Source organism: Salvelinus fontinalis, chromosome 31 (assembly GCF_029448725.1).
Source record: "Salvelinus fontinalis isolate EN_2023a chromosome 31, ASM2944872v1, whole genome shotgun sequence".
Lineage (NCBI taxonomy): Eukaryota > Metazoa > Chordata > Actinopteri > Salmoniformes > Salmonidae > Salvelinus > Salvelinus fontinalis.
The window spans coordinates 27,353,665-27,375,484 of NC_074695.1; the positions used below are offsets into that span (position 1 = coordinate 27,353,665).

Below are 21,820 nucleotides of genomic sequence, written 5' to 3' on the forward strand. Positions count from 1 at the left end.
CCATTTTCTTTTCCCCCTCAGTTAAAGGGACCTGCGCTGATCCCAGGGTTGCCAGTCGCTCTGCTGGACCAATACAATTCATCATCATGTTATCTGCACGGGAATGACTTAGATCCTATCAAAGCCACCTGACAGGCCTCGTCCTTTTCCTACCAAGGCTGAGAGACTGAAGCTGCTGAAGGGGAGATCCTGGACAAGATCTCCCCTCCTTTTCCCACTTCAATCATTGGGGGGGGGGGGGGGGGGGGTCCGGAGGGGAGAGAGAGGTCAGCCATCTCCCAGAGAGGAAGCCAATATGATGAAGCTTTCCCTGATATGATCTCTCTGTATTTCTCCCCTGTGCTCCAAGCTCTCCTTCTGGCTCTCCCTCTCCACTCTAACTGATCAAATAGTATGGTGGAAGGACTCTAAAACGGACCTACAGATACAGGATATGAGCTAGTTAGATCATGAATGACATCATCCTTATGGGTTAGCTTGGCCTCAGCAGCCAATTTTAATTGGCATGTATTTCTTACTAAGAGAAGGTGTAGGTGCTCCGCAGGATTGATGTTAACTCTCCAACTCAGTCATTTGTGTCTGCAAGACCTATTCACACACACACACACACACACACACACACACACACACACACACACACACACACACACACACACACACACACACACACACACACACACACACACACACACACACACACACACACACACACACACCCTCCAACATGCTCCGTCGATACACATGATTCCATCCATCCACACATACACCAACACGCCTCTCTGGAGATTGATGGTAAACACTAGGTTGACTACAGTGTCTCTACAGTGTAAACACTAGGTTGACTACAGTGTCTCTACAGTGTAAACACTAGAGCAGGATGGATGTGCTGTGTCCTCTGTTCTCTGGTCAGCAGAGAGACGGGCCGATGAGCTAATAAACTCAATGATAGTCCACAGCACACCGCAGAACACACTACAGTGCACCTCTCTTGTTTACTCAATCGATCTGCCTGGCTCTCTCTCTATCTCCGTCTCTCGCTCCCTTAACGAATGTTCATGTTTTATTAACTGTTCGCATTTTAGAGACGAAGAGGTCAATACACCTCAAGCACACGCCGACAACTAACTACTACTGATCTAATGATGAGAGGATCTATCTGGGGCTCTCACAGGAGGCCTGGGCTGGGCTCCCTCACAGGTCAAGGCTGGTGCCCTGCTACAGGTTCTACCTGGAGTTCTGCCTGCACTGTTTATTCTGCCCTCAGTGAGAGAAGTGGACTTTCTGGTTCAGTAAAGTGACGTGGCCAGTGAGAGGGAACGAGCCATCCTTGAGGGCTGAATGAGGCCTGGTGGGTACAGTGAAGGCATGTTAAAGGAACTTGGGTCTGTCTGACAAGTTAGAAAAAGCTGTGGTCTTCCTTCCGTATGACCACCCCGTGCCACGGTAAATATGCTAATAACTTAATTTAATAAGAAAGCTCTGAACAGAGACATGCTGCACTCGCGCTAAATCACAGAATGTTAAGTAATTGGTCTAATTTAACTGACGTGATTTCACTGTGGAAATGAACACGACTGAAATTGCCGTTCCATATTAAAATTGCCAGCTTGTCTGGCTTGCTGAGTAGTGGCAACGACATGTTACAGTGTGTCTCCCTGCCTCCCTCTGCCACCAGCAGCACACTGACTGACTGACTGACTGACTGACTGACTACACAGAGAAGGCAGAGGGATGCAGGTTGGACTAGCCTCGCCCTACAAGCTGAAAAACGTACATTATAAACACCATTTGGTGCATGATGCATACTAACCATAACAACATATCATGCTGTCTGTTACCATGAGACAGCTACAATGTTTTCCTGGCCCTGATGATCCCCTTATTGTGTAGCCAGTTGCTTGGCAGCCCTAGCTGATTGTTTACACCCATATAGCTTTGTCTGCGGCTCATATCCAATGGAGAAATGGCATGCCATTGGCTGAGCGGGCAGAGGCTGTTGATTTGAAATGGCTGCGACAGCAAACAGTCGATAAAGGCCTGTTTAGTGAGACAGCTCTCCTCGCGCTCTTAGCTGCGTAATTAGGTTCCCTTCAGAAGCGCCAAGAGTTTCTCGAGTGAGAGGGGAGAGAGAGTACTATAATGGGCATCAATAAAGGAGCGCAGACGAGTGTCATGCCTCTGTCAAACGCACGGGACCACTCTACCCGTTAATGACTGCAGATGGGCGGCAGTCCGTCAAAGTGAATATACAGCTGCGTGTTTCATCAGGCTGAGCTAGCTGGACAAACCTACGGCTCAATGGGAGAAAAAGAGAGAGAGAGAGAGAGTGGGGAAACAGAGGAGAGAGAGAGAGAGCAGGAAAGAGGGAGGGAGGTGGGAGAAAGGAGAGCATGGTAGATAATGGCTGAGGATGGATGCTGCTGGTTCTATTATAACTAAACTGGCAGATATCAAAAGAACAGGGGAGCGAGGAAGGGGGAACCAAAGGGAGGTAAAACCAAGAAGATAGAAACACTCAGGCTGGCATCTAATTTTGTTTTAAAGGAAGGTGATCACACTGATACACACAGAGAGAGAATCACACATAAACAAACACAACCTCTATCATGCATTACCTATGACTACACTGTATGACTAGGATGGTGGTTGGGTTGGGGGTGGTAGTACGGTACAGAATGGGTTGGAGGACAGCAGAATAAGACAGGACAGTTATGGTAATCACCGAGGTCCTCTGACACTGGATGCTGGTGCTGTTGAAGCGCAGGGCGGTGACGCTGTAGGTGGCTCCCTGGATGTGGAAGATACACTCGTAGTTCCTCTGTCCAGACTGGGGCTGAGGCAGGTTCTTAGCCAGCAGGGTGATGGGCTTCATCACCCCCACTGGGATGTAGATCTGGGTGGATGGCAGGATCTGGGGACACTCCTGGGAACAGGGAGAGAGACCATGGTTAGGCTCCTATTCTGTAAGCAGCTAGAACAAAGGAAATGGAGGACTGGACATTTACTGGACTGGAAAAGTATGTGGACACCCCATCAAATTAGTGGATATCAACTATTTCAGCCACACCCATTGCTGACAACTGTAAAAAAAAAAAAAAAAAAAAAAAAAAAAAAAAGAGCACACAGCCATGCAATCTCCACAAACATTGGCAGTAGAATAGCCTGTACTGAAGAGCTCAATGACTTTCAACGTGGCACTGTCATAGAATGCCACCTTTCCCTGGTCAACTGTAAGACCTGTTATTGGGAAGTCACAACGTCTAGGAGCAACAACGTCTCAATCGTGAAGTGGTAGGCCACACAAGCTCACACAACGGGACAGTGCTGAAACGTGTAAATACGCGGGTAACGCGGGTAAATATCATCTGTCCTCGATTGCAACATTCACTACCCCATAAGACATGCCACAAGAGGTCTCTCCACAGTCCCCAAGTCCAGAACAGACTATGGGAGGTGCACAGTACTACATAGAGCCATGACTACATGGAACTCTATTCCACATCAAGTAACTGACGCAAGCAGTAAAATTAGATTTAAAAAAGTCCTTATGGAACGGCGGGGACTGTGAAGCAACACAAACATTGGCACAGACACATGCATACACACACACGATAACATACACACTATACATACACATGGATTTAGTCATGCAGATATGTGGTAGTGGTGGAGTATGGGCCTGAGGGCACACAGTGTGTTGTGAAATCTGTGATTGTATTGTTTTAAAATTGTATAAACTGCCTTAATTTTGCTGGACCCCAGTAAGAGTAGCTGCTGCTTTGGCAGCACCTAATGAGGATCCATAATAAATATAAATACTAATACAAATATCGAGTTCCAAACTGCCTCTGGAAGCAACATCAGCAGAATAACTGTTCGTCGGGAGCTTCATGAAATGGGTTTCCATGGCCGAGCAGCTGCACACAGGCCTAAGTGCCAAGCGTGTTCAATGCCAAGCGTCGGCTGGAGTTGTGTAAAGCTCGCTGCCATTGGACTCTGGAGCAGTGGAAACTCGTTCTCTGGAGTGATGAATGACGCTTCACCGTCTGGCAGTCCGACGAACGAATCTAAGTGTGGCGGAGGCCAGGAGAACACTACCTGCCCCAATGCATAGTGCCAACTGTAAAGTTTGGTGGACGAGGTCTGGTCTGGGGCTGTTTTTCATGGTTCGGGCTAGGCCCCTTAGTTCCAGTGAAGGGTAATCTTAACGCTACAGCATACAATGACATTCTAGACGATTCTGTGCTTCCAACTTTGTGGCAGTTTGGGAATGTCCCTTTCCTGTTTCAACATGACAATGCCCCCATGCACAAAGCCAGGTCCATACAAAAATGGTTGGTCGAGATCGGTGTGGAAGAACTTGACTAGGATGAATTGGGAATGCCAATTGCGAGCCAGGCCTAATCGCCCAACATCAGTGCCCGGCCTCACTAATGCTCTTATAGCTGAATGGAAGCAAGTCCCCGCAGCAATGTTCCAACATCTAGTGGAAAGTCTTCCCAGAAGTGTGGAGGCTGGTATAGCAGCAAAGGGGGGACCAACTGTATATTAATGCCCATGATTTTGGAATGAGATGTTGGACAAGCCATGTAGTGTAAATATAGCAATGCAGTTGTACTGTAGATGGCATTAGTGATTTTGAAAGCGGTCTTGATGCACAGTGTGTGAGTTTTAATCACAGAGTTATACAACATGTACAGACACAACCAACTGTGAGGAAGACGGAGGAATGCAGTATTTCTAATTGTATGAAGCCATGTAATGGCCCTAATTGCTCAGAGAAACTGGCATATTTCTGGAGGTGGGGGTGGCAGATTAGCGTCCACAGAGGTCATTGCCATGCCAACCGATTAGCAAGACAGTGCGACAAAAAGAAACACAATGAAGCGATTCTAGTGTTTATGCCATTTAAAGGTTTTGGCAGGGTCTGGGCAAAAGAGCCAGTCCATTCAAATCCAGTCCAGGTAATCAATGGGAAGAGCAGTCCGTGCTGTCTGGTGTCCTCTCCTGGCCCTGTTCCCAACACAAGGGCACTGGAGCGAACAGGAACAGAGAAACGGGCAGCTTAAGATATACATCAACGAACAGGAGATGGGCAACCACGGACACACTTGGCAAAGGAAAAATGTATTTGTTGATATAGTTGCATTTAACTAATAGACGCCATCTTCTCCCACACAAGATTTAGCAACAGGCTGTAAACAATGAATATTACTATTCCAAACAGTTACATAGCAAAAACATGAACAGTACCATGGTAATGTGAGTGAATGAAATGTGTTCTTACTCTTCCTATTCAAATGAGTCATTGCCAATAAGCTAGACAAACAAGTCCAGACAGCAGACAGCCTTTGTCAGCAGGAAAAACGAAGAGCCAAGCCTAAATCTAAAAAATGTACAATAAAACTGTACCTTAAGCTAAAACTATTCCAATATCAACATATGTAGACATTTGAAGAATTTCAAACATAATATGATTACTATTTTAATTCAAAGTTCCAGGTCTGGCAGACTATTGTCTATAGTGTACTCTATAGACAGCACTGACCATATCATCCCTGTGTGTGAGTGAAGCTTCTTATCATGAGCTGGGCTGTGTAAACAGACTCCTGCTCAGACGCCAACACAGGGCTCTGTGACACCAGGCAGCCAGGCTCTTCTATTGGGCTGCAGATTTAATTGCCTGCGGCTGCAGTCTTGTTATTAAACTGTGTTCCACCACAGCTCTCCTCGTTTCCTCTCCGCTCTCCTCCTTTGCCCTAATCTCCCCTCCTCTCCTACCCTCTCCTCTCCCCTCCCTCCTCTCACTCTCCTCTCCTACCCCCCCCCCCCTTTTCTCCTACCCTCTCCTCTTCCCTCCCCTATTCATCTCTCCTCTCCCTTATTCTGCTCTCCTCTCCTCTTCTCCCCTTCTCTCATTTGCTGAATAAATAGAGTATGATGCAATTTCCCTCTGGACAGGCTTGCTTCCATCTTCAATTACTATGTAAGAGACAATGAAAGACTCTTGATACTAAGCTAGAAGAAATGTATAGGATTCGCCTCAGGACAATAGGCAGACTACTACTGAGGATAAGGAAGGTCCAGATGACTAATAAATACGGGTGCTCTATTGTCCTTTCATACCAACACTCCCAAAATATTCATTGGAACTTTAATTTCTTGAATCATTATTACCGTAAGCTCAGCATTGTATATTTGTATATCAGTTTGTGCTTTGCTAAACCAGCGTTAAATTAAGTGCAGGTAATGACTTGAAATTGCAATTTGAATCGGAAGCCATTGGGCAAAGAAAATCATTGGACGTAATGGAATTGGGTGATACACAAACCCAAATAGCGAAACAAGAATAATGGGGCTTGTGAATGAATCCCCAATTCTAAGGCAGCAAAGAGGGAGAGGGATCAATTCCAGGCGGGCTGCTCTGAGTCCGAACGAACGTTGTGCTGGGAGCCTGGCTTTAGTATTCACTGCACACAGGTGGGGAACAGACAAGCGTAAACAACACGCTTAATGAACTGCCTCCAGCCTCTGATAGGGACTGACTTCAGGAAGAAAGGAGAAGTAAAGTTGTGTGTGTGTGTGTGTGTGTGTGTGTGTGTGTGTGTGTGTGTGTGTGCGTGCGTGCGTGCGTGCGTGCGTGCGTGTGTGTGTGTGTGTGTGTGTCTGTGTGTGTGTGTCTGTGTGTGTATGTGTCTGTGTGTGTGTGTGTCTGTGTGCATTTGTGCGCAGTCTGTACCCAGAACAAAGAAGTGAAACAGTCCTCTTCTCACCAAACCAGTGTAACGCTGCTATCGCTGACTGTCTGGGTAGCGCGGGTCAGGCAAACCGCAGCCTCCCTCTGTGGTATGTAAAACACGTGTCTCTGGCCAGACAGTGCAGAGACAGACAGACTGCTAACTCCTCAGTCTGAATCACACTCTGGCCCCAACTGTGCCAACACATGGCCCGCATGCCTGCAGCAGAAACCTCAGAGGCCTGGTGCATTGGCATGGACTGGAGGGTCGTAGACACTCCTGCGGGCCAAGCCAGAACCACATCCTGCAGCACTCAGCACCCAGCCCAGCCAAACTCAACCATCAGCTCCAGACATTGCCATCCAGCTGGGGCACAGGCCGCAACCTCCCAACCTCTGGTTCTCATTACGGATCAGCCAGAGCCATGAGACAAAGTCCTGCCACGTTCAGAAGGGAACTGATGATGCACACAAGTTGAGGGCAAGAGAAGGAGAAAAAAAGAGATCAACAAAAAGAGGTGGGAAAAAAATAGAAACTATTTCATTGCCAGTCCTGACAGGTGTCAAAACAGAGTTGAAAGTGTGTATCAGATTGCACTCTTCCAGAGTACAATGGAACAATGGTTTACCAGGGGGATTCCTTTGAAGTGGTTTCTCACTTTCCTTTATTCACTCCTTTATTTCCTTTGAAATGACAGAAAGGGAGAAAGACAGAGAGAGGGAGAGAAAGAGAGAGAGAGAGAGAGAGAAGAGAGAGAAAGAGAGAGAAAGAGAGAGAAAGAGAGAGAAAGAGAGAGAAAGCGAGAGAGAAACGTACATTTTCTCAGTGAAAACAATGTACTGAGCAAATGTCAAATGGGCTTTTCACCAAATTACTGTACGACAGACCACGTATTCACCCTGCACACCCTAATTGACAAACAAACAAAACAAAGGCAAAGTCTTGTCATGCTCTGTTGATTTCAAAGAAGCTTTTGACTCAATTTGGCATGAGGTTCTGCTATACAAATTGATGGAAAGTGACGTTGGGGGGAAAATATACAACATTATAAAATCCATGAACACAAACACTCTTCTGGGAAGACACTGATGTTGGGCGATTAGGCCTGGCTCACAGTCGGTGTTCCAATTAATCCCTAAGGTGTTTGATGGGGTTGAGGTCAGGGCTCTGTGCTGGCCAGTCATGTTCTTCCACACCGATCTCGACAAACCATTTTGTTTTGAGCACGGGGGCATTGTCATGCTGAAACAGGAAAGGGCCTTCCCCAAACTGTTGCCACAACATTGGAAGCACAGAATCGTCTAGAATGTCATTGTATGCTGTAGAATTAAGATTTCCCTTCACTGGAACTAATGGGCCTAGCCCGAACCATGAGAAACAGCCCCAGACCATTATTCATAATCCACCAAACTTTACAGTTTTCACTATGTATTCGGGGAGGTAGCGTTCTCCTGTCATCCGCCAAATCCAGATTTGTCCGTCGGACTGCCAGATGGTTAAGTGTGATTCATCACTCCAGAGAGCAAGATTCCACTGCTCCAGAGTTCAATCGCGGCGAGCTTTACACCACTCCAGCAGATGCTTGGCATTGCGCATGGTGATCTTAGGCTCGTGTGCGGCTGCTCGGCTATGGAAACCCATTTCACAAAGCTCCCGATGAACAGTAATTGTGCTGAGGTTGCTTCCAGTTTGGAACTCGGTAGTGAGTGTTATAACCAAGGACAGATGTTTTTTTACGCGTTACGCTCCTCACTCGGCGGTCCCGTTCTGTGAGCTTGTGTGGCCTACCACTTCGCGGCCTAGATGTTTACACTACACAATAACAGCATTAACAGTTGACATGACGGTGTCATGTTGAAAGTCACTGAGCTCTTCAGTAAGGCCATTCTTCTGTTTGTCCATGGAGATTGCATGGTTGTGTGCTCAATTTTATACACCGAATCCACTAATTTGAAGGGGTGTTCACATACTTTTGTGTATATTGTCCATATCAACAAATTGGTGAGGGCACTAGAACAGTCTGCAGCACCCGGCCTCACCCTACTAGAATCTGAAGTCAAATGTCTACTGTTTGCTGATGATCTGGTGCTTCTGTCACCAACCAAGGAGGGCCTACAGCAGCACCTAGATCTTCTACACAGATTCTGTCAGACCTGGGCCCTGACAGTAAATCTCAGTAAGACAAAAATCATAGTGTTACAAAAAAGTTCCAGTTGCCAGAACCACAAATACAAATTCCATCTAGACACCGTTGCCCTAGAACACACAGAAAACTATACATACCTCGGCCTAAACATCAGCACCACAGGTAGCCTCCACAAAGCTGTGAACCATCTGAGAGACAAGGCAAGAAGGGCCTTCTACGCCATCAAATAGGAACATAAAATTCAACATCCCAATTAGGATACTTGAATCAGTTACAGAACGTAAGGTCTGTGGTCCGCTCACCAACCCCAAAATTCATAAAATGGGACAAACACCAAATTGAGACTCTGCATGCAGAATTCTGCAAAAACATCTTCCATGTACACCGCAAAAAAACAAATAATACATGCAGAGCAGAATTAACATGATACCCACTAGTTATCAAAAATAGTTAAATACTTCAACTACCTAAAAGGAAGCGATTCCCAAACCTATCACCTACAGAGAGATTAACCTAGAGAAGAATCCCATAAGAAAGCTGGTCCAGGACAGTAACACAATTAGACCCAACAAAATCATGAGAAAACAAAAAGATAATTACTTGACAAATTGGAAAGAATTAACAACAACAAAAAGAGCAAACTGAAAAGCTATTTGGCCCTAAACAGAGAGTACACAGTGGCAGAATACCTGACCACTGTGGCTGACCAAAAATGAAGGAAAGCTTTGACTATGTAGAGACTCAGTGAACATAGCCTTGCTATTGAGAAAGGCCGCCGTATGCAGACCTATGTGCACACTGCCCACAAAATTAGGTCGAAAATGAGGTGCTTCCTAACCTCCTGCCCAATGTATGACCATATTAGAGACACATACTTCCCTCAGATTACACAGACCCACAAAGAATTAGAAAACAAATCCAATTTTGATAAACTCACATATTGTAAATACAATGTCTATGTGTATTTATTTTCCCAGTTGTACTTTAACTATTTGCGCATCATTACAACACTGTTTATAACCGTAATATACATTTGAAATGTCTCTATTACTTTGAAACTTTTGTGAGTGTAAACATATGTTTACCATTCCAATAAAGCCCTTTGAATTGAATTTAGATAGTGAGAGAGAGAGAGAGAGAGAGAGAGAGAGAGAGAGAGAGAGAGAGAGAGAGAGAGAGAGAGAGAGGCTTGTGTGAGCTGGGGCTCCAGGTTAGGTTTGCTGCTCTCAGTGCTCCCCTCACACTTTATCCCCTCTCCCCTGGTGCTGTGAATCAAGAAGAGGTGAGACATGGCCCTGGGAGTCATTTATTAAGGTGGGAATGAGAGTCAGGAGGAGAGTCAGGGGTTCACCAAATAGGAGAGTGTTTGGCTGATTATTTGTGTTGCCCTCAACCCCTCGGGGGAAAACGAGGCTGAAACTCTGGGAGAGACAGAGAGAGGCAGCTTACAGCTGTCCCTGCTCCAAAACACCAATCTAACCCTGGGGTTGTGGGGTTGGGAGTCAGAGCGCTGCAGAGGAACCTGTCTGGAGGGCAAACAGGAAGAAGGCATAAGGTGTCAGCCAGCAGCAGATAACGATGAGTGGGTTCTCTGGCTCCAGACTCATCTCTACTTCTCCCATTTCCTCCTCTTAATGCTAGCCTGGCCCCGGCAGCTCTGCAGGGCTTGCTAGTCTGCATGGTGTTTGTTTTGTTGAAAAGCAGCCTCCAGACATGCCCCCTCTGGCAACAGATTTCTGTTAGCATTTGATTTTCCCCTCCCATCAAGCCGTGTAACACTGTAAAGGTTGCAGTCTTAGAAGATTAAGCAGGGATTACATAACAAACAGCAGAACAAGAGAGAGAGAGACAGACAGAAAGAGAGACAGTCAAGTCTCTTCCTTCTTCTGCCACAGGTTTGAATTATGATTCTTCTTAAAATACTAGCAGAGGGAGAGGATGGTGTTTGTAGGCCATGGAGGGAGGAACAAGGGTCTTCCTAGTTTCTCATTTGGATGATTCTATCTCCCATTGACCCTGCATGATTGCTACAGTATGAGATGATGTCATCATGGGATGCTGAGGTTTTTCTCTGTGTGGCTGCTGGCTGTGACCTCATGGGCCTCCTCCTTCAGGCCCCCTGGCCAATTCTAATCCACCATGAAGGATGGTGTGTCACTGCTGGGGGCAAGGGGTGTTGATAGATGAGTGGCTTTGTGATTGACAGAGGGGTGTGCTGTGTGGTGGGGCGAGGAGGGGAGAGCTGCAGAGCTGCAGAGTATGCTATCCCTAATGCAGTAAAGATAACTTAAAAAACAAAAACTGCAGTAAGCTTTATGAGACATATTTTTGAATGCGGACCCATTACACCATTTGTTTGTCTGGATTTGTGGGTTTTGCACACCGGCCGCGCATTTGGGAGAGTGCGATGGTCCCCTTTTGGAGAGCTGCCACAACACACTGGATTACTGATACATCCCATGAGCAAGGAGCAGGACCCACATCATCCAGCTCAACACACAGAGAGGAACGGGAGACAGACAGAGAGGAACGGGAGACAGACAGAGGGGAACGGGAGACAGACAGATGGGAATGGGAGACAGACAGAGAGGAACGGGAGACAGACAGAGAGGAACGGGAGACAGACAGAGGAGGGACGGGAGACACACATAGAGGAACGGGAGACAGACAGAGAGGAACGGGAGACACACATAGAGGAACGGGAGACAGACAGAGAGGAACGGGAGACAGACAGAGAGGAACGGGAGACAGACAGAGGGGAACGGGAGACACACATAGAGGAACGGGAGACAGACAGAGAGGACCGGGAAACAGACAGAGGGGAACGGGAGACAGACAGATGGGAACGGGAGACAGACAGAGAGGAACGGGAGACAGACAGAGGGGAACGGGAGACAGACAGAGAGGAACGGGAGACAGACAGAGGAACGGGAGACAGACAGAGAGGATCGGGAGACAGACATAGAGGAACGGGAGACAGACATAGAGGAACGGGAGACAGACAGAGAGGAACGGGAGACAGACAGAGAGGTACGGGAGACAGACAGAGAGGAACGGGAGACAGACAGATGGGAACGGGAGACAGACAGAAGGGAACGGGAGACAGACAGAGAGGTACGGGAGACAGACATAGAGTAACGGGAGACAGACATAGAGGAACAGGAGACAGACAGAGGGGAACGGGAGACAGACAGAGGGGAACGGGAGACAGACAGAGGGGAACGGGAGACAGACAGAGGGGAACGGGAGACAGACAGAGAGGAACGGGAGACAGACAGAGAGGGACGGGAGACAGACAGAGAGGGACGGGAGAGAGACAGAGAGGAACGGGAGACAGACAGAGGGGAACGGGAGACAGACAGAGAGGAACGGGAGATAGACAGAGGAACGGGAGACAGACAGAGAGGAATGGGAGACAGACATAGAGGAACGGGAGACAGACAGAGAGGAACGGGAGACAGACAGAGAGGAACGGGAGACAGAAGGAGGGACGGGAGACAGACAGAGAGGAACGGGAGACAGACAGAGAGGAACGGGAGACAGACAGAGAGGAACGGGAGACAGACATAGAGGAACGGGAGACAGACAGAGAGGAACGGGAGACAGACAGAGAGGAACGGGAGATAGACATAGAGGAACGGGAGACAGACATAGAGGAACGGGAGACAGACAGAGAGGAACGGGAGACAGACAGAGAGGAACGGGAGACAGACAGAGAGGAACGGGAGACAGACAGAGAGGAACAGGAGATAGACAGAGGAACGGGAGACAGACAAAGAGGAACGGGAGACAGACATAGAGGAACGGGAGACAGACATAGAGGAACGGGAGACAGACAGAGAGGAACGGGAGACAGACAGAGAGGAACGGGAGACAGACAGAGAGGAACGGGAGACAGACAGAGGAACGGGAGACAGACAGAGAGGAACGGGAGACAGACATAGAGGAACGGGAGACAGACAGAGAGGAACGGGAGACAGAAGGAGGGACGGGAGACAGACAGAGAGGAACGGGAGACAGACATAGAGGAACGGGAGACAGACAGAGAGGGACGGGAGACAGACATAGAGGAACGGGAGACATACAGAGAGGAACGGGAGACAGACAGAGGGGAACGGGAGACAGACAGAGAGGAACGGGAGACAGACAGAGAGGAACGGGAGACAGACATAGAGGAACGGGAGACAGACATAGAGGAACGGGAGACAGACAGAGAGGAACGGGAGACAGACAGAGAGGAACGGGAGACAGACAGAGAGGAACGGGAGACAGACATAGAGGAACGGGAGACAGACAGAGAGGAACGGGAGACAGACAGAGAGGAACGGGAGACAGACAGAGAGGAACGGGAGACAGACAGAGAGGAACGGGAGACAGACAGAGAGGAACGGGAGACAGACAGAGAGGAACGGGAGACAGACAGAGAGGAACGGGAGACAGACAGAGAGGAACGGGAGACAGACAGAGAGGAACGGGAGACAGACATAGAGGAACGGGAGACAGACAGAGAGGAACGGGAGACAGACAGAGAGGAACGGGAGACAGACAGAGAGGAACAGGAGACAGACAGAGAGGAAGAGCTAAAAAGGACTCTGATATGATGACTAGATCTCTCGAGGGAGACACAGACAGAGAGACGCTGAATAATATGATCTCACTCTGAGATTTGCTGGGTTTCATGCGAGCCAATACACGTCCCCATAGATTTCTCCTAAGAATAATGTGCCGACAGGTCAAGGGGGCCAGCGAGCAGCATATCATATCCATCAACACAACCAAGCCCTCTCAGTGATTTCAGGCCTGCCTACCGCTCCCTACAGAATCCAATTGTGCCCTGCTGGCCTCTTCATTTGGACAGAGCTGAGCTGTTTAGAGCCAAACAAAATGGAACTCTGGGCTTTGTTTTATCAGAGATTGGCCTGTCTGTTTCTGTCAAACTGTATCTGGGCTGCATGCAGAGACTTGAATAAATGTGATAAATCGATTTAAGCTTTCACAACCAACTCCCAGGGGTGTGTGTTACTGTAGATAGACCAGATCATTACACAGGGTGCTATTCATATCTGATGCCAGGAAATACTGAGCTCAGACAATTGATATTGTGTTTCGACCATAAGATAACAGCGCAACAAACAACAATAAACAGAACTATATTATTTTAACTATGTAATTATATTACTAAGACGAAAGTTGTAATGAGTAACAGTCGATGGGTTGTATGAACAAAGTTCCCAAGGTCTAGTCCTCTAGTGAGACACGGTGATAGAACTGTGGTTGATAGGACACCATGAACCTCTCAGAGGAGCTCAGCGGTAAAATGAAAGGGACTTTGAACCATGAAAAGGCTTTTGGAGTGTCTGCCCACTCCTGGGCCCTAATGTGGAGGAGCAAGGGGAGTAGGGAGAGCCCAAAGAGCTGGAGAGATGAGATATGCAAGGTCAGAAATCTGCTAGGGACTCACAGATAGTATCCACATACTGTAACTGAATCTTCATGGCTAATAATATTGCAGATCAGAGAAGGGGGGGGATTGTTTTAAGATGGTCATGCCATGGATCTTAATGTCCAAATTCAATATTTGATCAAATAATTGTATAAAAAATATTTGATACCTGTTAGATAACTAAGCTGTTTGATTTTTGGGGTTTTAGGACCTTATCACATTTTTGGGGGGACACATATTTAACCCCTTGTTTTTGTTGGCACTAAACTACCTCCATACTTGTATTTGTTTGTATGGGTTACCTTTAGACGAGTCCCATGACACTTGTGGGGGTCGTAGAGGGAAACGGAGAGTCTCTCCATAGAGTGGTCATAACAGTTTGTAGCCAAACCGCTCGGATGCTACAGACGTTTTGGTGAGGATGTCTCATGGTCTGATAAACACCACTGTAGCTCAGCCACTTTCCAACGCAGATGCGGAAGGGCGCCGTAGGCGGTGTATTGAGGTGGTGTATTGAGGCGGTGTATTGAGGCGGTGTATTGAGGCGGTGTATTGAGGCGGTGTATTGAGGCGGTGTATTGAGGCGGTGTATTGAGGCGGTGTATTGAGGCGGTGTATTGAGGCGGTGTATTGAGGCGGTGTATTGAGGCGGTGTATTGAGGCGGTGTATTGAGGCGGTGTATTGAGGCGGTGTATTGAGGCGGTGTATTGAGGCGGTGTATTGAGGTGGTGTATTGAGGCGGTGTATTGAGGCGGTGTATTGAGGTGGTGTATCGAGGTGGTGTATTGAGGTGGTGTATTGAGATGCAGCCCATGCAAAAAAACTAATATCTCTAGCTGAAACTGACTCATTTTGATGGGGATTGTTTATGTTACTAAGACTGTTGCACGGGTACGTCAATATACTCTTAAGGATATTGTATTAACTGTACAAAGAACTTGCTTTGCACCAAACATGAAACAGGATCACTGACCACGTATTATGCTGATGTTGCCACGGGAGCTCTAGAGTCAGTACTTTCTCTGAAGGGGAGAACTAGGACAGCAGCATTAGATGACTGGGAATTATTAAAGAGGAAATACAGGAAGCGGAGCTGGCCCTGATGGTGTCATTGGACCAAACCCCACATGAAGAAGCCTTCACCAGGATCTCAACTCCTCTATGTAGAAATGATCCCCAGCCTCCATTAGAACGATCTGAGGCATCTAGAAATGAAGATTTAATACACTTTGAATAATTAAAGTAGGCGAGATCAGTGGCCGGCTTGGATCCCTGAGCAGGAGGCACCGCCTGGGAGAACCGAAGAGGGGGCAGCCTGGTACTCAGCTACCCCTGACAGGGAGAGCTAGAGAAGAGTTAGTCCGGTGCCAGTGTCGCAGCACAGTGGGGAGAACCCATATCTAACAACGGAAGGTGAGAGACCATGAGAAGGTACCGGCTTTCGCTAATTGACATTGCAAAAGAATTAAAGGTAGAGTCTCAGACGTTTGTCCCATTCCGTACGGCTGGCTGCAGTAGTGGTGGAGTTGGCTGGTCTGTTCTGAGCCGTGACATTGGGGATGGAGACAGCCAAAGTTGAGCAGGGCTGAGAGTTGGAGCTGGGGCTCTTTGGCAGGCCTTCTCCTCCCTCGCCTGTTCACAGTCTGTTTACTGTAGCGCTACTGCAGCTTACCAAGACGCCATTGGACGCACTTCCTCTAGTGTGTGTGCATGCCTGGGTGTACTCACAGGAGAAATGCTTTCACAACATCAGAGAGATGAGAGAGGGAAGAGGGAAAAAAAGCCAGATGAGACAGATTGTACATTTGAGGGAAGGAAGGAATTATGCTTGGCAGACATGCAGGAGAGACAGGTGGCACTGAGGATGTCTGTCTAAATGCATGAATACCATGAATACAGTAACTTCAGAAAGTATTGCATTTTTCCACGGTTTTTTGTGTTGCAGCCTGAATTTAAAATGGATTAAATTTGGATTTTTTTTGTCACTGGCCTACACACAATAACTCATAATGTCAAATTGGAATTATGTTTTTCCCACAAAAATCCAAATGTATTAAAAATGAAAAGCTGAGTTGAGTCAATAAGTATTTAACCCAATTGTAAAGACAAGCCTAAATAAGTCCAGGAGTAAGAATGTGCTTAATAAGTCATATAATAGTTGCATGGACTCACTCTCATAATTTGTTTAATGACTACCTCATCTCTGTACCCCACACATACAATTATCTGTACGGTCCCTCAGTCAAGCAGTGAATTTCAAACACTAATTCAACTACAAAGACCAGCGAAATGTACAACTCCTCGCAAAGAAGGGCACTTATTGTAGATGGGTAAAAAAAGCAGACATTGAATATCCCTTTGAGCATGGTGAAGTTATTCATTACTAATTATTAATTTGGAATGTGTGTCAATACACCCAGTTACAGTCGTCCTTCTTACCTCAATTGTTGGAGACTAAGGAAACCGCTCAGGGATGTCACCATGAGGCCAATGGGGACTTTAAAACAGTTACAAAGTTTAATGGCTGTGATAGGAGAAAGCTGAGGATGGTTGAACAACATTGTAGTTACTCCATAATACTAACCTAATTGACAGAGTGAAAAGGGAGCCTGTACAAAATACATATACTCCAAAACATGCATCCTGTTTGCAACAAGGCACTAACGTAATACTGCAAAAAATGTGGCAAAGCAATTCACTTTTTGTCCTGAATACAAAGTATTATGTTTGAGGCAAATCCAATACAACATTACGGAGTACCATTCTCCATTTTTTTAAGCATAGTGGTGGCTGCATCATGGTATGGGTATGCTTGTAATCATTAAAAACTGGGGAGGTTTTCAGAATAAAAAGAAATGGAGCTAAGCACAGGCAAAATCCTAGAGGAAAACCTGGTTCAGTCTGCTTTTCACCAAACCCTGGGAGAGGAATTCATCTTTCAGCAGGACAATAACCGAAAACACAAGGGAAAATCTACACTGGAGTTCCTTACCAATAAGACAGTGAATGTTCCTGAGTGGCAGAGTTACAGTTTTGAATTACATCTGTTTGAAAATATATTGCAAGATCTGAAAATGGATGTCTAGCAATGATCAAGAACACATTTGACAGAGCTTGAAGAATTTTTAAAAGAATAATGGGCAAACGTTGCACAAACCAGGTGTGGAAAGCTGTTCGAGACTTACCTAGAAAGACTCAAAGCTGTAATCGATTCAAACATGTATTGACTCAGGGGGCTGAATTCTTATCTAATTAAGATATTAGTGTTTTATTTTTAATGTTTAATGTGTTTTGCAATGGTTGTAATTTTTCTCCTATTTTGACATTACAGAGTATTTTGTGTAGATCGTTAACAAAAAAATGACAATTAAATCCATTTTAATCCCACTTTGTAACACAACAAAAAAGTCAAGTAGTGTAAATACTTTCTGAAGGCCCTGTACATACTTTATCAGACAGATATGCAACTCTATACATCCTATTTCATTACAATCAATGACAGCATGCATTAACTACCATATAAGAGTTAACCAAAGCTAGCCCAGCGTGTAATATTGTATCTTAATCAAAGGAAGTACACTAGGCCTATATTTTACCCCCCAGAGCAGTTAATGGGGGTGACAGGAGGAGAACAGAGATGCACATTACTTCACTCTGTCGTTTTGATACATCTTCTAATTAGCAGCAGATAGACTAATGTTAGTTTATCCAAACATCTACATTTTTACATCTGTACAGGCAAAGCTGTACAGCCAAATGGTTATAAATTGGACAAGGAAAAGTATCACCCATTATTCCCTAATGGGTGATATAATACAGTGTAACTGAATGTAAGGAACTCCATAGGGACTTATGGTATAATCAGGTTTTGGATAAGTCGGAAGTTTACATACACCTTAGCCAAATACATTTACTCAGCTTTTCACAATTCCGGACATTTAATCCTAGTAAGAATTCCCTGTCTTATGTCAGTTAGGATCACCACTTTATTTTAAGAACGTGAAATGTCAGAATAATAGTAGAGAGAATTATTTATTTCAGCTTATATTTCTTTCATCACATTCCCAGTGGGTCAGAAGTTTACATACACTCAATTAGTATTTGGTAGCATTGCCTTTCAATTATTTAACTTGGGTCAAATGTTTCGGGTAGCCTTCCAAAAGCTTCCCACAATAAGTTGGGTGAATTTTGGCCCATTCCTCCTGACAGAGCTGGTGTAACTGAGTCCGGTTTGTAGGCTTCCTTGCTTGCACACGCTTTCTCAGTTCTGCCCACAAATTTTCCATGGGATTGAGGTCAGGGCTTTGTGATGGCCACGCCAATACCTTGACTTTGTTGTCCTTAAGCCATTTTTCCACAACTTTGGAAGTATGCTTGGGGTCATTGTCCATTTGGAAGACTCATTTGCGACCAAGCTTTAACTTCCTGACTGATGTCTTGAGATGTTGCTTCAATATATCCACATCATTGTCCATCCTCATGATGCCATATATTTTGTGAAGTGCACCAGTCCCTCTTGCAGCAAAGCACCCCCACAACATGATGCTGCCACCCATGTGCTTCACGGTTGGGATGGGGATCTTCGGCATGCAAGCCTCCCCCTTTTTCCTCCAAACATAACGATGGTCATTATGGCCAAACAGTTCTATTTTTTGTTTCATCAGACCAGAGGACATTTCTCCAAAAAGTACGATCTTTGTCCCCATGTGCAGTTGCAAACCGTAGTCTGGCTATTTTATGGCTGTGTTGGAGCTCCTTGCTGAGCGGCCTTTCAGGTTATGTCGATATAGGACTCCCTTTACTGTGGATATAGATACTTTTGTACCTGTTTCCTCCAGCATCTTCACAAGGTCCTTTGCTGTTGTTCTGGGATTGATTTGAACTTTTCACACCAAAGAAAGTTCATCTCGAGGAGACAGAACGCGTCTCCTTCCTGAGCGGTATGACGGTTTGTACAGATGAACGTGGTACCTTCAGGCATTGCTCCCAAGGATGAAGCAGACTTGTGGAGGTCTACAATTTTTTCTGAGGTCTTGGCTGATTTCTTTTGATTTTCCCATGATGTCAACCAAAGAGGCACTGAGTTTAAAGGTAGGCCTTGAAATACATCCACAGGTACACCTCCAATTGACTCAAATGATGTCAATTAGCCTATCCGAAGCATCTAAAGCCTTGACATAATTTTCTGGAATTTTCCAAGCTGTTTAAAGGCTCAGTCAACTTAGTGTATATAAACTTTTGACCCACAGGAATTATGATACAGTGAATTATAAGTGAAATAATCTGTCTGTAAACAATTCTTGGAAAAATTACTTGTGTCATGCACAAAGTAGATGTTCTAACCGACTTTCCAAAACTATAGTTTGTTGACAAGAAATGTGTGGAGTGGTTGAAAACGAGTTTTAATGACTTCAACCTAAGTGTACGTAAACTTCCAACTTCAAGTGTATGTATATTAAATATATCTCCTATCAGAGATTTGATCCTTTGACTGAGCCCAATTCTGTACTGATTCCATCCCAATGTTGGAGACTGGCTTCAAACTGACAGAGAGACAGACAGTCACTACCTCTACCAGACCAACAAACCCACAGCCACTGTCCATGACAACACATTTGTTTGTTTCAATGTTAGTTTGTTTGTTTGTTTATTCATTTCTCCTGATGGGTTTCTCAAGTGCGGCTTACTCGAGCAATTTTCTGCCTGGTCGGATTTAATGTGCTCCTTTGTTTATCGTCTGTCGGGCGGATGCTGATTGATATACATTTGATTTGCAAATGTTACTCATTACATCGGGGACTTAGTTACAATGCTGGTGGACACACAACTATGAGAAATGCATTTTGGCATATCAGTGGGCACAAAGATAACAGTTGAGAGTGACTTGGCAAAAGAGTGATAATGGAATACATTTCTGACTTATTAACACATTATGTCAAAATGTTGCGTACATTTCCTTCCCACTCCAAACCCATTTTCCATTGAAATCTATTGTTTCGTATACATTTTGGGTTCAAGTTAACTCTTTCTGTTATCGACAATGGTACATAAAAAGTCCATTAAAAAAATGGTGGCATTGGCATTGTGCAACAGAAAATAACGGCATCTGTGTGTAACAAGCCTATTGAGATGGACTGGCCATGTAACCATGGTAACCTATGCACCAAAAGGAGAACATATCAGTGCTGGGAGTACAGAGTATGTGTGTGGTTTGGTTGGATTACAGCTCAGCTCAGGGGGAACAACAAGCTGTCTGATTGACTTTCACAGCAGCAGTACCACGACTGATGCCATATTTAGTCTACGATTTTGACCAACACCACAACCCTAACGCACTTCATTTTATCTGTTGTCGCTTAACTCTGCCCTCTTTACTCTACGCTCTGTTAGAGAGTTACTTAATTCCTTCACAAAACCTTTCCCCAAAATCAGCCCCCCCACAGCCTCTCCACCACCTTGTATGAATGCATACCAAATTCTCTGCTCTGAGATTAAACACTTCGCTGCGTTTTCCGCTGGAGCTTTGCAAGCAGTGAGAAAGCGAGCATTGGTTTTACAGTAACAGAATGTTAATCCCAAACTGTACTCAGGGGTAGACGTAACATAATAAACGTATCTCAGAGAAACACCAATTAGTATGATATGTTACGTTTTGTATGGTTTGTATTCATTTGTGGATATCCATCATCCATTTCGATGACATGTTACGAATTATACTTTGTATGATTGCAATTTGTACAATGAGTTATGAATTGCAATTCATACAATGTTATGAATTTGCGTATGATACACAATATACATATGATAGACGTATGATACGTGTAATAGACTATATATACAAAAGTATGTGGACACCTCTACAAATTAGTGGATTCGGCTATTTCAGCCAAACCCGTTGCTGACAGGTGTAAAACATTTTGCACACAGCCTTGCAATCTCCATAGACAAACATTGGCAGTAGAGTGGCCTTACTGAAGTGCTCAGTGACTTTCAACGTGGCACCATCATAGGATGCCACTTTTCAAACAAGTCAGTTCGTCAAATGTATGCCTTGGTCAACTGCCCTGGTCAACTGAAAGTACTGTTATTGTGGAGTGGAAACGTCTAGGAGCAACAACGGCTCAGCAGTGAAGTAGTAGGCCACACAAGCTCACAGAAGGGGACCGCCGAATGCTGAATCACGTATTGCGTAAAAAATCATCTGTCCTCAGTTGCAACATTCACTACCGAATCCCAAACTGCCTCTGGAAGCAAAGTCAGCACAATAACTGTTTGCCGGGAGCTTCATGCACGAGCAGCTGCACACAAGCCTAAGATCACCATGCACAATGCCAAGCATCGGCTGGAGTGTTGTAAAGCTGGACTCTGGAGTAGTGGAAACATGTTCTCTGGAGTGATGAATCACGCTTCACCATCTGGTAGTCCAACGGGCGAAACAGGGTTTGGGGGATGCCAGGAGAACGCTACCTGTTCGAATGCATAGTGCCAACTAT

General features: G+C 45.6%; 1 protein-coding gene across 2 annotated transcripts in view; it reads right to left on the bottom strand.

Moving 5' to 3' along the window:
• The window catches only part of LOC129829965 (plexin-A1-like), a 242,380-nt gene that overhangs the window by 59,489 nt on the left and 161,071 nt on the right, over window positions 1-21,820 (bottom strand). For both annotated transcript variants that reach the window (XM_055892025.1, XM_055892024.1), the window contains exon 10: window positions 2,723-2,923. In XM_055892025.1, the coding sequence (XP_055748000.1) occupies window positions 2,723-2,923 (201 nt within the window). The remainder of the gene's footprint in view (window positions 1-2,722; window positions 2,924-21,820) is intronic.